Consider the following 17,002-nt stretch of genomic DNA (forward strand, 5'->3'; position numbering starts at 1 on the left):
CCATCATGAGCACTGTGTAGACCGGGGAACCCAATAACATCACTCCAGTATTGTTTAACATTTATTTTGTTGCTATTCATTGGCCATTCTAGAGTCTGCACAGATGAGTTCATATTTTGTAAATCCATTCTACTCCAAGTACAAGCCAGGAGAAGCCCTCAATCCCACTTACTACGACTGCCGGTTTCCACAAGACGTGACCAGTAGACACGCTGTGGTCTATGGTCCCAGCAGCGGCGCCAGCTTCCAGCACCCAGCTCAAGTTCAAGAATTTTACCATCATGGGACATCAGCACTTCCTAATACTGGCTTTCAACAGAATCCTTGTGGAATTACGTGTCATGGTGACCCCTCTAAATTTTACGGATACGATAACTTACAAAGACAGCAAATTTTTACGACACAGCAAGAGGCCGATCTGGTACAATATCCTGACTGTAAATCGTCTAGCAGTAATATTGGCGAAGAACCAGAGCACTTAAATCAGAACTCGTCTCCTACTCAAATGTTTCCCTGGATGAGACCTCAAGGTTGGATATATTAAAATTAGCTTCCATCTCACGTTTTACTGCTCACTTATGCCAAGGTGTTTAACGTTATCTGTAATAGTCTGCTTTTCTAGGAACACTTTCTGTGTGTAGCATTACCGAGCAAAGCAAAGATTTTTGGCCTTGTTCCGTCTGTCGTTATTTGATTATGTGCATTTTATCCGCTATTGATTGTCTCTTGTGTTTCTGGTGTTCTTTAGCAGCGCCCGGCAGACGCAGAGGGAGACAAACTTACAGCCGATTCCAAACTCTGGAACTGGAAAAGGAATTCCTCTTCAACCCGTATCTGACTCGAAAGCGAAGAATCGAGGTTTCACATGCTCTGGGACTGACTGAGAGACAGGTGAAGATTTGGTTTCAAAATAGGAGAATGAAGTGGAAAAAAGAAAACAACAAGGACAAATTCCCAACCTCTCGGAACGACGAGGAGGAGGAAGAGGTCAAGAAAGAACAGGAAGAGCCTGAGCAGGAGACAACAGAAAAGGAGACCAAGTAACTTTACCCCTTTGGCCTCAAAGCAAAACCTCATTCAGTTTGTGCCAATTCCACTGTTAAACGTGTTGATCAGAGTGAATCCTCCAGCACACTGATGGGTAGTTTTGTGTTAACACTCCAACTGTTTTGGAAGTTCTTTACAGCCTTAATTCGACATTCTTTCTAATGAGGTCTGTGTGCATCATTTTAACCTTTTCAATCACACCCCGACAGATAGAGTATCAGCCGTCCTAGAGAATTTTGCGACTCCCTTTAAAAGTGGAAAGCGGCAAAATCGCAGAAGAAATAGCCATTTTGAATAAAAATTGTATTGCTTTTTAATAGGACGAAAATATGAAATGATATCGTGATTGATTTAGTTTGTTGATTTTATTTAGCATTTTGTGATTATACCCAACAACATGAACTGCCTAATAGATCGGATTATTTGGAATGGAATGCGAACACACTTAATTATCGATTGAAAAAAAGGTGCACTTGCGATGTGTCTTAATTACTGTGCGTGTAAACTAATTGGTGGTGTATTGCGGCTGGAAATTCTCAACCATTACCTATTCTCCGATACGCATATTATAAACACAAGCAAAAAATATTACAAGGTATTCCGCAGCAATAGTCACTTTTTATGATGGTCGAATGTGATTAAATTAATAAATGTTGATTCAATTTAACTGTGTACTTGTTTCATTTTACGACCAGTATTCCAAAGAAAATAAAAGCAATTCATTTGATAGAAAATCACTGTGCTTTTGTTGAAATAATCAGTTGGGTTCGCTAGATCACTATTTGCCAGCGATCAGTGATTGTTTCGAGTATTTTCTGTAAGGTTAGATCAGATGTATTTTATTTTTGTTTGTCTATCCCCGTAGCCACAAGGTGTACGTCTGCCATGCAGCACCACAACTCTGTTCGTTAGATGCAAAAGTCAGAAGATGGCGTGATTTTTTATATGTAGTTATAAAAGTTAATGGTAGAGCTGATGATTAGAATATTAGTTTATCTATGCCCTAAGTTAAATGTCTTTCGAGTCACCATTGGCTAGTCAAATCACATGCCTGACTCATGTGTGGCTAAAACGACGCTGTAAAAGTTAGTGGTTGGTGTTAAACTGCGGTCTACTGTACACGTATATCAACAAATCTCGTAAAACCGACAATAAAAGTTCTAATACTACAAATCACTCGGCAAACTGTGGACTTCTGGGTTCCAATTTGTTCTTTTTCTGGTTTAAAGGCTGGGGCGGAAGGGATATCTTCCGTGGTCGAAGTAACCGTCTGCCTTTCCATTAAACTTTACTTAAGCAGCGATCAAGTCACATCTAAACTTTAACAGGACCAGTGGACATATAAATCCTAACCATCGGAACTGGCAATTTTCTGTCTCCACATTTTCTTTGCGCACAATGTACAATGCTATGATAAGCCTGAATAAATAAAAAATATTGATAAGAACAAACAGGAAACAATTAGAAGGGAAAAAAGCAAACATTGTACTTCAAATGTTATGCAAACAAGCAAAAACGCGTGATTATTTGCAGAACTAAAGATAACAGTATACATTTTGCCAGCGGACTCCAGCATCCACTCTGATAACACAGCGATGATATTTAGATCTCTGATTTAGGAAACAGTTTCAGACTTGTAATCGAATGTAATAATATATTACATAACTAGGCGTCATATGGTCACAATGCCCTCATTCCATCAGGTATAGTTTGCCATATGAAGCATCAGTTGAATCATCCTGACAGACAACAGCGAAGTTTGGAAACTCCGGTTTTGTTGACAGAGCTTTATATTGTCTACTTTATGTATTCTAATCTCGGTGGCATATTACTTTATTTTAATACAAATCATTTTGTGAAATGCATTGTATATCACAAAGGTGCCCGACTCTAACGGAGGTAAATATTTTCAGAGAACATATCAACTATAAAGGAATATCAGAGTTTATTTTTGAAATTGCATTCTCGTGCCGAAGAGGTGTTCTTTTCAGAAACCTTTAACATTTTTTCATAAGCCTCTCTGCTTCTTAAACCAGATGTTTTTTTTTCTAATATATGTGATCTGAGCCCCTTTTTGGAAAGAATACTTATTTTAAAATTTCATCAAATCTGTTACAAAATCAAAGAATGAAATAAATAAAAATGTTATTTTTGCAACCGCTGCCATTTAAAATTGGACGACCAATAACGGGTCTTTGCCGCAATAGCGGTCACCAAGGTGCTGTACAATCACGGTAGAGCTGGGCCTTATCGATGGTCTTATTAGATGGTAGGAATCGCAAGTACCTCCGTGTTTTCACTGAAGGGATAGTGCACACAACCAAGAGGCTTTTGGGTGGAATTAGTCCTTTGACGTGGGCGTTAAGTTTGCTACTTGCATCGATTTTAACAGACAGTGAAGATGAAACATTGCCAGAACTGCTGCGACATGCGGTAAAAATGCTCCTTGTGAATCCTTACAAAAGGTTTCTTTTGGTTCTTCAAGCCCGTTCATTTGTTTTGTTCGAATCAAACCTCTGCAGAAATCCCTCCACCCCCACCCCAGAAAAACATTTTTCGGGACCAGAATAAGGATAACCTACAAGGTTTACCGTTTTATTCACGTTGCATTTTATTTTGGTCGACCGTTTCTAATAGTTTATCGTTACCATTATTTAAGTTTAAGAAATCGGCGCTTAGCCACGTATATTTCTAACAGGCGTCTCTGTATTTACGCCGTAACATCACTTCAAAGCATTTGACCAGAAACAACTAAGTGCTTGCCCTTCTCCAGGGTTAAACCCGCGAGAAGTATGGGGTTAGGTAGAAAGTTCGGATATCAAATATCTACCAGCCATCATCTGTTTTTCCCAATGAATGGGGTTCCCGTGAATTTAACATTAGTTGCGGAACCCGCCCACTGCCAATGGGAGGAATGATCCTGCACAATTACCGAACCAACTGCCTCAAAACATTTATTCTCCCATTCATGCTGAATAGATTTACCCAGCACCGCAGTTATTTTATCCATTTAACTCAATTCTTATTGACTACTGGAATGTGGTATTATTTTAGTTTATAGGCTCATTTCCCCCCGATACTGGAAACACGAGAAGTATAATGCAATGTCACATTGTGATTAGAAAGTGGAGTACAATGTGCAAATAGATAGCTAGATTTGCGGATCCTTAACTTCCAGTTTCTCACCTGTGTAGAATGCACCTCGGAACATTTACAATAAGTTGACACATTGCTTTTATTATTGATTGTTATTTGAAGGAAAGTAGCCGCCGCAGTTTTGAAATTTCTTTTGCGGCAAAATACGCTTCAGGTTCGTTTGCTTTCTACTCTTAACTCGGCCATATCGATTGGGCTCAGAACATCGCGTCAAAACAAAACGAATAAGCTGTCTGATTCATAATTGGCAATATTAAATACTGTGATCATTACACGTTTCATTATTTGTAGAACTAGTTTTTAAACGTATGTTTATACTTAACGTATTTAAAACATGAACTAAAAAAGTATAGATTAGCAAATTGTAGGGATTTGATTGGTGTACTGTGAAAGGCCCAGTGTAGTGGGAGAGATTTCTCGAGATGTTTATGTTGTTGCTGCACTTCCGCCTGTATAGTTGGTTAAGGCGTTCGTTACAATACACATTACAGCAACTAGCTGGAGCAAAGAACTCGTTCAAGGAAACATGGCGCTTGCGAGCTGTACTTGCGAAATCCGCAAGGAATTGCTGCGAATTCCTTTTTGTTTGAAGAAAATTTACAACTTTGTAATGGACCTTTTACGACGGAGACGGCGCTCCTATTGGCTGGCATTGGTCATGTGAATCTACTAACTGCGTTCATGGCCTTTTCATGATTTCCCTTGTGAATATTTCACTGCATTCCGCTGCTAACTCGTGTCAAACCGTCTTTTCTGTCAGTATCTCCCCTTGCCTGCTTTTGTCGTTGGTATTTGGCGCCAGCTGCTTGCAAAAAAAGGACACTTTCCGCTGTATTCGCGGTTTTCAGTCCTTTTCTGTCCAACTATGAGGAAGTCATTCGACTCACGCTGGGATTTAGCAACCTGATCACTCTCACAGTCCTCTGACGTCTTCTTACAGTCTTCCATTTACTCTTCAATTCGCTTTACCCTTTTTTACGTTCTTTTATTAATCGATCAAGTACAAATGGAATACAACATCCACCTGGTTACTAATCTGGGGAAGCGCCCTGAAAACGGTAAGTGCTATGCTTTGCCCTGCTCTGCTGTTGTACATGCGTTTGTTTCGTTGCTTAAGTTCTAGGCAGCTGTTCTGTAGGTTGAGGAGTGTTCGACATAAATGAAGAAACAACAAGACTGATTTTAGAACGGCACCTTCTAACCAGGTCCAGGAGCTCGAGTGAATTCAAATAGTGGTTGTGGTGCAGATTAATTAAATATTTATTTTCCGCAATAAGACGGAGAGTTGCGATTCGTGCCTATTTTTGATATGAAAGCTTCGCCACAAGGCAGCTGACATTTGTGCCTCTCACCCACAGTGGAGATAAAGCGGGTTGCGTAATTTACTCATGGGATGGTAAAGGGGATGGCACAACTGTTGTCGTTATTTTGCTGGAGCGACACTCGTTTTTTCGGTTTTCCCGATATGTGGCTTTAAACGTTATTTGATATCTTGCAGACGAAGACATTAGTTGGACTCTTTTGCGCTGTCTGAGGAAAAGCTGCAGTGATGAATGATGCACTTTGTGTTAATGATCCTAATAATTCCATGCAGTAATCATTAGCTTTACAAACCCCAAGAAACTATCAGAATTTTGGGGAAATGTTTGGCTAACATCTTAATGGTATTTCACCACGTGACAGCACTTTGCACAAATGAGAGGCACTCTTGCAGTAATTAACTTGCAGTCGATATCAGACTTGTGGTTTCAATATGCTGGTAATGAGTGGGGATTCAGTTGATGTTTCGAACACTGCGCTTCTTGTCAAAGCTGCAAAGAGTATCTGTTCGTCCATCTGATTATTTATTTTCCGCAACTAGTTGTTCCCAATTTGGATTTTACAGTTTGTAAAAACCATAAGGTCTGCTTCCTGGGAAATGTCTTTAATTTGGAACAAACAGCCCCAACCCCACCTCAGTGCTTTCACAATGCAAAGCATAACGGTCAGGAGAAAAACATCGCGCTCCTTTATTTGCCCTGCCACTTATTTCTCAACATTAACTATTTAATTGCAACACCTTGTTGCGGAAATGTGCGCAGAACATGGACATGCGAGTTAGCAAGAGATGCATTTATCAATAAATATTAGTGTTATATTTTTCGAAGGCAGTTGCTTGTATTTCGGTGCTTAAATACAATGGGAGGATTGTTTATGATTTTTCTCCTTTAACATTAGAATTGAATAAGGGATATTCTCATTACATCCACTTGAAAATTATGTTCATTTTTGCCATTTAATTGTAAACTGGTTCGAATTTCAGGCTCCAGATTATTTACTGGAAGCAGACGAAATGACAATATATTAGTTTGATCATCCGCGTGGCTTATAATTATAGTGATGTTAATTCGTTATTAGCAACTGGTATATATTTGCAAATGGAGACTCATTTAAAAACCGTTGATCTGCATCAGCCTGTATCCATCGCCCAAACCAACAGGTACATTGCCCAAATCAAACTCGGGCTGCTAAAAATAAGGTCACAAAGTGTTCCTAGAACCAAATAAACGTTTAATAATATCGTAACATTTGTAACTAAGTCATAATTATTCTTTATCACATCGTAAATATTTCGATATTAACTGTCTATTTTTAGAAACGATCTACAGACAGAAATGTATCCATACTCGATTTATATCAGATTGGAGAAAGTGAAGTGCCTAATATTATTTTCTCTATTGAAAAAGCAGTTTCATTTTCACCTCAATGTTCACGCAGCACTTCACATTAATTGGTTAACACAGTGTGTTTTCATATAATTTCCAATGCATCGCCTGGGTTCATTACAATATTTTTTTTATGATGAAATGATTAATTTAGCTATTTTCGTCTCAGTTTAAATCATCAAGCGAGATAACTATTTGTTTTAGATATATTTTTCGATAAACTAAAGCTGGTTACCGGGAGTTATGCGATAGCTACACTCTGTGTGCTCTTTTGCATACAATAAAAAGCTGAATTTTGATTTCCTACATGTTTTCTTCTTGACAAGACATAATTTAGTATAAACACATTAAAAATAAAACTGAACGGACAAAACAAGCCATCATTACAAATATAATAATCAGAAAACACATATTTGCAAATCTCAATGCCAGTGACAATTTTTAAGGTCGAATGATCTAATTTATGTTCTTCAAATCCGTATATTTGCGTGAGTGTGTATGTGCCTGAGTGTGTCAGTGAGTGTGTGAATGTGTGTGTGCTGATTTACAGCCAGTATCCAGCGATCTATTTGGAAGCTTTACTCTGGAGGGCTTTACTCACTGTACACCTTCTACACCGACAATACGCAAATATAATTTCCAAATAATTTCAATATAACAAGAGCAAAATATTATAATTAATAATTTAATGGCAACAACTTTTCAATTAACATGTGTCCAAAGTGAATCCGATCGCCAACAGCCTTTAGCACTTTTGAATTAATTACGCTGGTTTTCCAATCCTTTTAACATAAATTTGTAAATGTAAACAATCCTTAATCCAAACACTCCCCTACAGATTTTTAATCTAGAATTTAACGGGAATAATCCATTGCGATTCGAGAGACAGCTCGCTCCTCACAGGGTTGATAAACAAACGTATTTCCAGACCGCGATCTTCTCCTGAATGTATTACAAGGGCGAACGCACTGTAAAGTGAAAATCAACACAAATTAATTGGTATGTAGTGCACGCAATGATTTGCTCATTCAACAGTATGAACATGATCCACAATCGCGTCCAGTGTTAGGGTAAAATGTTTAAATACTGGCCATTCTGTTTCAAAAGTTTCAGGGCTACGAAGGGGCAGTAGCCCGGAATATATATGTATATTATTTTCGCTATGCTCAGCACTAGAAACCATACTATTCAATCGAATGTTCTTTAAGAGTACAGGACAAAGACAATATTTCTTCCACCGACTGTCAGGCGGCAGCCGCAACGTTAGATTTACGAGCGTAAGACAGAGTCGGTTGAATTGTGTAGCGACAAGGTTCTTAGATCAGAATTACAGGCGGGGCACACAAATTAAAGTTCACAAAAGATAAATTAAACCAAACTCTATATTGTGACATTTTATGTAAAATGTACTTGCTAAAATATTACATGTTCTTGTATATAAGCTTAACGAATCGCGCACTATAAGTTGTAGTATATGATGTAGTATCGTGAATCACTACACTTTCAATCGAGGCCTATGTGGTTCAACACTGAAACTGTAATCCTGAAACCATCCCAACAACTCGGGACCTCTGCAGCTTTTACGGCTTCTGTTCGAACTCTCGCGTCGAAAACAGTGGACGGTGGGCCCTGTTCATACAGTTCCTGACTGCATACTTTGGAATATACCTGGGTGTGAATTATTTCGCAATACTTTAGCGCTCCTGTTCTTAAATACTCCGATGATAATCATCAGGCAAAGGAACACAAATAACTCGATTGTACAGCGCTGCAAAACGACCCAGTAAACTACTGTAAATATGTTTCTGCCATAGAGTATAAATCAAATATTGTTTCGTATGAAAAACCAACTGTGTTTGGCGCGGGGCGGCCAAATAACCGGGCGAATCGTATTTTATTGCTTATTAATTCACTTACACAAGTAGTTATGGGAACATCCTTTTTTATTTCCATAAAAAACAACCAGCAACATATAAGTGTAATCCATGTGTGTGAAATGTTACTGCGAGTAAAGGTGGACTTTTAAAAAAAGTTCTTCATGCCTGAATTAATGCAGTCGCTTTTTTACATCATTAGCCCTCTCTAATTTGCGCCATTCCGGAATCTAGGAATTATTAATCACCTAGTAATCAAAACCGGAAAAGACAAATGCTTTTTTTCAAATGTTACATTTATTGCAATCGCAGTTTTCCTGCATTTCCAGACAGATCGAACTGGTTCGATTTGTTTAAAGTAGACTCATGCACCACGAAACTATCCCTGCACAGAAAGACACCGGGCAAGGGTGTAGTCCCTCGAATCTGCATCATTCGTTTTTGGAAAGTTGTGTATACTTGACGAAGACTATCTTTCGGTACTGGTTAATTTTTAATGACCCCAGCTTGTATATTAGAGTGTACATAAGACCACAGAGGCTTATGAAAATACCACCACCCACCACTGTGTAAAAATGTAGATTGTACGAGGGAAAACTGCAATAAAGGTCACAGAATTGCACAATGAAAATAAAAATAAGTGTACTTATTTTTCTGCTTAGCTTTTCGGTATGTTGTTCTGTCGAGACTGGTATCGGCTTCGACTTAACTAGTCACAAAGTAACATATAGCATTAATCCTTTCTTTCTTAAACTAGTGCCTGATAACAACAGAAAACAAATACTTTATGTAGAATCCTGACTTGGGTGAGCAAGGACACCAAAGGACGGACCACGTATTTGCAAATAATCGCCAATGGGAAACTTTGTAAACCCGGGTTTTATGCACATTCTGTAAATATATATAACTAATTCGCGGGGTTCTATGAAAACAATACATTCCAATCACTAGCGACATGGACAGTGTGTGTAAGTGGGGAGAGCTACCTGGGAATCGAACGGTTAAGTTTTTCGAACAAAATAATTTCCACGCGATGTTTCCCACAAGAAAAATAATCTAAAAATCCCAAACGGCTTGAGTAAAAATCGGAATCGGATTTTTTCAGTAGTAATAATCACTGCGAATATTTATGATTTATTTCCATCAAGCAGTTCGCCACGAATCAAATTATTTATTTACAGTCAGCATCAAACAAAGGGGTCAAGTACACAGTTAATACGAAAGAAAGGTGTTCTAATTCAACTGAATGAGAAAAAAGAGGTGCTAGTTGTGTTACACAATATGTTGACTTAATGTGCCACAATTTTCCATAATAAAAGCGTCACATGAAATGTAAAGGCTCTATGCAGTTGTATAGAACATGTCAACATACGACAATTTTGCTAAGCACTTTACACCTGTACTGTACACGAACGCAATAACTAATAAAATCACTAAACAGGATTTTTGTCTTTACAGAAACGTTTTGCGTATGTACTCCTATACATGTCGACAGATACATAATGCCTAATTTCGGACAACTGAAAGCAGCTTTCATAACTAACAATTATGTTAACTTAAAGCTTGAAACATTTTAAAAAATGAACCCATTCCGAAGAAATCGTAGTAAACCGTGCATATGTCAAAGCCTCTTTCGATTTTGCTTTGTTGATTATGGGCCTGGTTTACTCCATGTTTTACAGCAGGAGGCGCTGTAGGACAAGGCTCTCTGAATCACAGCAAGTATTCTCACTGCATGAATTACCCTTAGGGTCAGGCACAAGAATTTACGACTGGTCAACAAACGCACGTGATCTAAACTTGTGTCCCATATTTGGTTGCATACGTAGGAGGCAGAGAAATGACATGTGCCTTTTATTTCCATATTTCATTATATATCGCGCGGTCTAGTGGCGAATAAACGTCTAAGAACCACAAATCAAACCCCTAAAAGGCAGATGAGTTCCTACTTTTTAAACTCCTTCTCAGGTCGCTACCAAAATGGCCACGATTATCAGTTGCAGAGTTATGGAAATGCTGCGTCTGTGGGCGAGCATTTCAGGGAGTCGACGATGCTCTCCGCCAGGTATGGCTATGATTACACCGGGATAGACCTCAGCATGACTCGCTCTAACTCAAATCTGTGTGGAGACGATGAAAGGTCTACTAACTACCTGCAAACAGCAAGTAACACCTTTCATAGCTCATCTGGTGTGAGAACTAAGTCTCCTGATCCTGCCTTCTGCTCGGGATCTTTAATAAGCCCATCAGACAGTGCTATTAAGACGGGGGCTACTACCACAGAGCCCAGTCACTCGTACAGCGGTAGTCAGGACCCATCGCCGGTTACCGATGAGCATCAAAAGGGGACGAACAGCCCCAAACCAGAAGGTGGGCAATTAGACAAGGATCCAGCACAGCAGATGCAGATATACCCTTGGATGAAAAAGCTGCACCTTAACCAAGGTACGCTCACTGCTGTTATTCTGTCTTTTGACATACATTTTAATCTTGATCGAATTAATTTTTAGCTAAAGAAACAAAATAACGGAGCAAGCATGATCTACCGACTATTTGTAAAAGTATAGCAGTTTGAATCATATCGGAATATAAGATTTTTGCTTTGAATTATTATAGCAATTATATCAGGAGCTATGCCATGTTATGCATCTTAACGCTTTGCGTTGAAATTTAATATATGTTTACATTTTTTTAACCTATATATCTGACTAATTGAGCATTTTGTTCTAGATACTGACACTATGGCGTATTTGTCTGAAACTGTATAATTTCATACTTTCGTTTGTATTGGTGCGTGTAGTAATGCATCTTTAACTTTTTCTTAAGAAGGTTTAAGTGGACCAGAAGGAAAACGAACGAGGACGGCTTATACTCGCTACCAGACCCTGGAGCTGGAGAAGGAATTCCATTATAACAGATACCTTACACGACGCCGGCGGATAGAAATCGCTCACGCCCTGTGCCTGACTGAAAGACAAATTAAAATCTGGTTCCAAAACCGAAGAATGAAATGGAAAAAGGACAATAAATTGAAAAGTATAAATGTCAGCCCTCCAGGAGGAGGGTTTCAGCCATAACTGGTTTCATCTAACTGGCTCTAATATTACTATCCAGATGATCTTTTAAGTTGCAATAGGAAAGGTTGCTTGGCCACATTAAATGCTTCTGTATGAGACACGTTAATACGTTGTTCTCGTGTGGGTTCAACGTCTAGTCATCAATGTATAAAGAAAAGTGTACAATTTATCAGTTGTCATCAACAGATGTTAAAATCATGTTTTTATATATTGATGATAAAATCCATGCCTACATTTAAATCATAAGAGAAAAAAAAAGAGGTCAGCCGACGTAATGTAGCCAAGCAAGCCATTTGTCTCTGAGGACAGAATGAAGTTGTGCTGTATATCTGGTCGCTGAACAAACAAACAAATCCTATACCGGATTATAGCTTCGCTAAGACTCTAATTTAATAAGATTTTATAAACTTAGATAAATATTGTTTCTTTTATCTCTTTTTACAACAAAGGTGATTGTTTTGTTTGATTATTGCTTGGAATGTTTATGGCACGAGTGTTGCTGTGGTCCCAGGTATATCTTGTCATGTATATTCTGTATATATATATAATGTTTAAATGTCTGCCTTTGTCCTATGTAAATGAAAGAAGTGGTGTTTTTTTGTCTACAACATTGAAATAAACCCAGTTTTAGCAATAAAGATTTCACCTGGTGTTTTTAGCTCTAATGGGTGTATACAGGCATTTACAATTGGTTACTTGTGAAAGAACCAAATGCCGTCTCACTTTCGCACTTTCCTTCTATTCGTTTGACACCAGAGTTCTCCGAATACTGGGCCCAATGTTTCAGAACTCATAAAAGTTATTTAGATTGAAACCTCTTTGAACGCTTTCTGAATTAAAAATACTTTTATTATTTTTGGCAAGAACTGTTGGCGGAACTGATACTTATTCCAATAACTTAAAAAAAGAACATGCGTCATTCTTCGGAAACCTCAGCACCTATACAACAGACACGGTCATATTCAAAATGCAATTTGATCAACTGTTGTCTAATTGAAGGATAATACGAATTTATGTTTTTTTTAAATTAATGGCTATTATCATTATAAATATTCGGAAACATTTATGAATCCATTAGTAGGCCTTGATTGGAAGAACGATGGAGCTTAGGAACAACTTCGTATTAGTTTCCATTGCATGGAATAATTTAGCAGGAATAACTGCACTGTTATTTGTTTAATGTTTTGTACCCGGCATTTATGACTAAAGTAGCAGGAAATAATAGACTGTTGAAGCGACAGAAACAGGAAAACAAAGTCATAGGAAGCTGTAACTATTAAAAGGAATCCTTATTTGCATTCTCAATCGACCCATTTCTATTTCACTGTAGCTCACAAGCTATCAGTAACGTATACATGTAGTGTATTTACACTTACCAAATCTAATAGATCCCCGTAGTTGCTTAAAAAATGCCCAGACTGCGTTTTAAAGGGTAGCTTATTCTCCACTCTGCGTCCTCTGCGCACTCAGTTGTTTAGCTTTATATTACTGAGAGAACATTTCGATGAACATGGCTGTCTTTAGTGAATAAAAGTTTTAAAGTTTAAGGGTTATTTATATGGACGCCACAGAGCCAGTTCCTGACTGGCTGTAGAGGGGCACGTGATGCCATTAAACTTTGTTTTATGGTTAGGGGAGTTGACAAGCCAAAATATAATTCACATCATATATTAGGTTAAGAGCAGACAAGTGCAGATGGTTAGTGTTTTCGAGAGGGTCCGTGGAAAGTGACACCGAGAAGCAAGCTGTCCTATTCCACCGCTATGGATTGGCAGTGTCCCAGTGACTTCTACCTTTGCGCTGGAAAAGCAGCAAGTAAGTTCTTTCTAATCGGTAACAGGGCTGGTGAACGCGTGACACCTGATGTCATTCGGGGCTCTTGGGCGCATGTACTGTTTCTTGGCCAGGCAAAAAAAATTAAAGTACAACGTAAGTTCAATTTCAACAACTAGCTGTTATGATGAATATAAAATAATGTCCAGTTATGAAAATAACATTGCAGTATTCTAAACTAATTATATTTTAAGTATGTTACTAAATTTGTAACTACAATTACAAATGCTTAATCATGAAGAACGTTGTGCGTCATAATTGTGTTTAACTGTTAAATTAAAGAAAATTGAGAAAGAAAGTGTATATTTTTCTGATATTTTAAGCAACTGTAAGTAGGGTTCTTTACAAAAACAAATAGCTCTCATGCTGCTTAATCATGTGCATTAGAAATATTATTGTATTAAGCCAGCCTGAAAAATATAAACTACACAGTCCTTCCTAATATGTAACACTTTTATACGTTGAAAGTTGATTAAAAAAAACGGAATTCGGTGAAGCAAAGCTGTGCACAGAATACAAATTGCTTCTGTATAATCTGCGAGACTGGCTGATAAAATAGCTGGGAGATTATGAAATAGTTTAAGAAACGATTCTGCACGTTTATAGATTAATAAAATATTCTGCATATCCTTTGTTGAACCTCCTCCATATTAATTTGCTGAGTCTAACATTTGAAATAATCTGTTCGGTTATAGATGTCACGGTTCTGTTCAGCGTCCCGAGGGTTTTCTAATCGATCACATTCGTAACAATTTGGACTAGAATTATAGAACAATGACTAACAAGGTGCTGCTTAATGTATAAAATGGCGAGCTTTCATTTTCTCCTAATATCTGCTGAAAGAAAACACCTAAATGTTAAAGGTGCAGTAAGAACATTCACTGCAACTGGCGAGGTCTAGTTTGGAATTCTCACTGAACTACTTTTGCCTCTCGCAGATAGTGATGCAATACGAAATAAACCAGCCGTATTTATTGTTTCTGTTACACACTGACTTTACCTATGTCCTGCACAAATGTTACATGAAACGTAAAATGATATGGAAAGGTTTAAAGAGAGAGGAGACTGTGCAATTATAAATAGTGTAAGACAGGATCCAAAGTCCCCATATTCATAGCAGTAAAGATTGAATAAATATCAAACACGACACGGGACAGGCTGACCCTAAAAAGCTGAGATGAAAATAAGAGCTATACACCTTAAAATAATCAGAGTTTGTTTAAAAAGAAAGACATCTGGCGCATTATGACCTTTTTAACCAACTTCAGTTTAATGGAGTTAAAACTATATTCTTAATAAGAGGAACATTTAAAGATTTGGAAATTCTTCGAAGTTAACGAGGTAGAGCATCACCGTGAATGCAAGCTTTATCTGCTATAAATGTTCAATAAAATCTGCAATTGACAGGAATAACAAACAGAGCACCTAGAAAAAAATGTGCCAACTTGTACGAGAAAATGTTTGGGAGTGGATTACGGCCGACAGAAGACTTTTTTTTAAATTAATGTCGCTTATCATTACAAATCGACATTTTATTCATATATAATTATTTTTAAAGTTCAATCAATGGTCGGTCACATTAACTCATGAAAGAAGATTAAAATGTACATTGTCAGACAATGTTAACGGCTAGGACAATCTAAGACCAGTGTTGAAATAACAGTTTACATAGAATATATTATTACATGGGGTTTCCTATTCTTAAACAACGTAAAGAGAAACTGGTAGTGACATCTCAATTAGTAGGGCAAAAATAAACTTCGCCTTATATAAACGATCGGATGTTAGCTTAAAATGCTGCACTATAACAATACAGAGCCGCAGTTCTAATGGTAGCATAAGTAATGTTGTAGATTACAGTGAAAATCTTTGACTTTGAAAATAAAATGATGATGACCGAGTACCTGAACTCTTAAAGATGGAGTTAACAATATTTCAGTGACTTTAATATTAGATTGGATCAGACAGTGCACATGTGCGTATATTTTGTATTGAATGCTATCTTTATTCTGTGATTCACTTAGTCTAAACTGTTGAATATAACTTTGTGTTTTATTTTATTGCAGATTTGGCAGAATGGAGGAGGCGCTTCAGTAAGTAGCTATATGTTTTTTCTTAATAATATGGTCAATAGTTAGAATCAGTTGGTTGTTTCGAATATGGTTTTATATGGATATTGAGATTGTCACATTGTGGGTCGAAAGAAAGCAGTAGCTTGATTCTGAAACGATTCAAGTAGTAATTGTTGTGTGCAGCATGCGTTCTTTGTGATACTCTGTTTAAATTGTATAATGATGTGGGAGAAATTATATTGTTACATTCAATTTCCCTGAAAGGAATACGATCCTTATAGGTGCAGAGTAAAATAAGTTAAAATATAATTGTACTTAACTCTAATTAACTGTGACAGTGGAGATCCAGGGTCAGATAGCTGGCTTGTTATTTTGAACTGGCAATGCACAACACAGCGCCTCCCAGTGCAAGGCTGTATCTCTAAAAGGTCATTTGGAGGAACGTTATTGTTCCGGTTTCAACAACATCTGTAAAAACGCTTTGGCGAATGACGTGGCAATAATTATAGTAGATATTTAAAGTGTACTCTTAATGAGTCAACAGAGACGTGTAGGATAAAGCAAATGTTAAAGCTCTGCAGATATTACCGCTACTGTAAACACCTAGGCCAAAAATTAAGCCTTGTGGCTGCAGACCATCAAATGAACTATTCGTTTAACTAAAGCACAGTATTTCTTTTCTTGTATTATCTGTTGGCTAAGCTTGCCTTTTATGATTTCATAGTGATTTTTGTAAAGGTTGGCCAGGTCGCTTGTGGAATAATTATTAATTAAAAGCACATATTACTTATTGTAAAATGTCATTACTTTTTAAATGGGAGCATTTTTCAGCAGTTTCTTGTCGTTTGTTAACTATCAAAGATACAGTAAATGAAATGCTTTGTTGGTTTGTTCACGAGGATAATTTGACATTATTATTTTTTAATTGTTCATTTAAGGGAAAGCTAGCAATATCAAAGTAACCAAAACCGAGAATGCCACACGTCAAATTAGAAAGGTTCAACCCTTACCATTTCAAAGGGACTGTAAAACATCGAGTTAGAGTACTATTTGGCTATCACACGCCAATAATACAAGTGTTCAGATTCTGTCTTCTCTACGAGAGACTGTACATTTCTTTTCACCTTAGGTCTACGATTGCTCCTTCACTTCAGATAATTATAATCACTGCCAGGTTTTCAAATGCAAACATTTACAGGTACTGGTCTATCTTTATACACAATATCCGACACTATTGC

At 37.5% G+C, this 17,002-nt stretch overlaps 3 protein-coding genes across 7 annotated transcripts in view; all 3 read left to right on the plus strand.

Annotated features, from left to right (window-relative positions):
- On the plus strand, nucleotides 1–1,666 carry LOC139258413 (homeobox protein Hox-D8). Of its 2 annotated transcripts, none has more exons than XM_070874767.1 (2): nucleotides 1–530; nucleotides 749–1,666. In XM_070874767.1, exons 1-2 carry the CDS (start codon nucleotides 104–106, stop codon nucleotides 1,042–1,044), a joined length of 723 nt encoding a protein of 240 aa, XP_070730868.1. In that variant the 5' UTR covers nucleotides 1–103; the 3' UTR covers nucleotides 1,045–1,666. The 2 variants fall into 2 exon arrangements, with proteins under 2 accessions (XP_070730868.1, XP_070730876.1); XM_070874775.1 differs by having other exon boundaries at nucleotides 752–1,666.
- Nucleotides 1,667–4,908: 3,242 nt separating this feature from the next.
- hoxd3a (homeobox D3a) overlaps nucleotides 4,909–17,002 on the plus strand; it is a 38,061-nt gene continuing 25,967 nt past the window's right edge. Inside the window, exons 1-2 of one of the 3 annotated variants that reach the window (XM_070875757.1) lie at nucleotides 5,216–5,261; nucleotides 15,759–15,785. The gene's annotated coding sequence lies outside the window, so the exon portion shown is untranslated. Of the gene's footprint in view, nucleotides 5,262–13,545; nucleotides 13,675–15,758; nucleotides 15,786–17,002 lie in introns of those variants that run through there. The other 2 variants (XM_070875754.1, XM_070875755.1) reach the window with 2 other exon arrangements.
- Nucleotides 10,676–12,474, plus strand: LOC139259862 (homeobox protein Hox-D5). Of its 2 annotated transcripts, none has more exons than XM_070875759.1 (2): nucleotides 10,676–11,227; nucleotides 11,609–12,474. In XM_070875759.1, the coding sequence occupies exons 1-2, from the start codon at nucleotides 10,720–10,722 to the stop codon at nucleotides 11,857–11,859; spliced, it is 759 nt and encodes a 252-aa protein (XP_070731860.1). In that variant the 5' UTR covers nucleotides 10,676–10,719; the 3' UTR covers nucleotides 11,860–12,474. The 2 variants fall into 2 exon arrangements, with proteins under 2 accessions (XP_070731860.1, XP_070731861.1); XM_070875760.1 differs by having other exon boundaries at nucleotides 11,612–12,474.

Source organism: Pristiophorus japonicus, chromosome 3 (assembly GCF_044704955.1).
Source record: "Pristiophorus japonicus isolate sPriJap1 chromosome 3, sPriJap1.hap1, whole genome shotgun sequence".
NCBI lineage: Eukaryota > Metazoa > Chordata > Chondrichthyes > Pristiophoridae > Pristiophorus > Pristiophorus japonicus.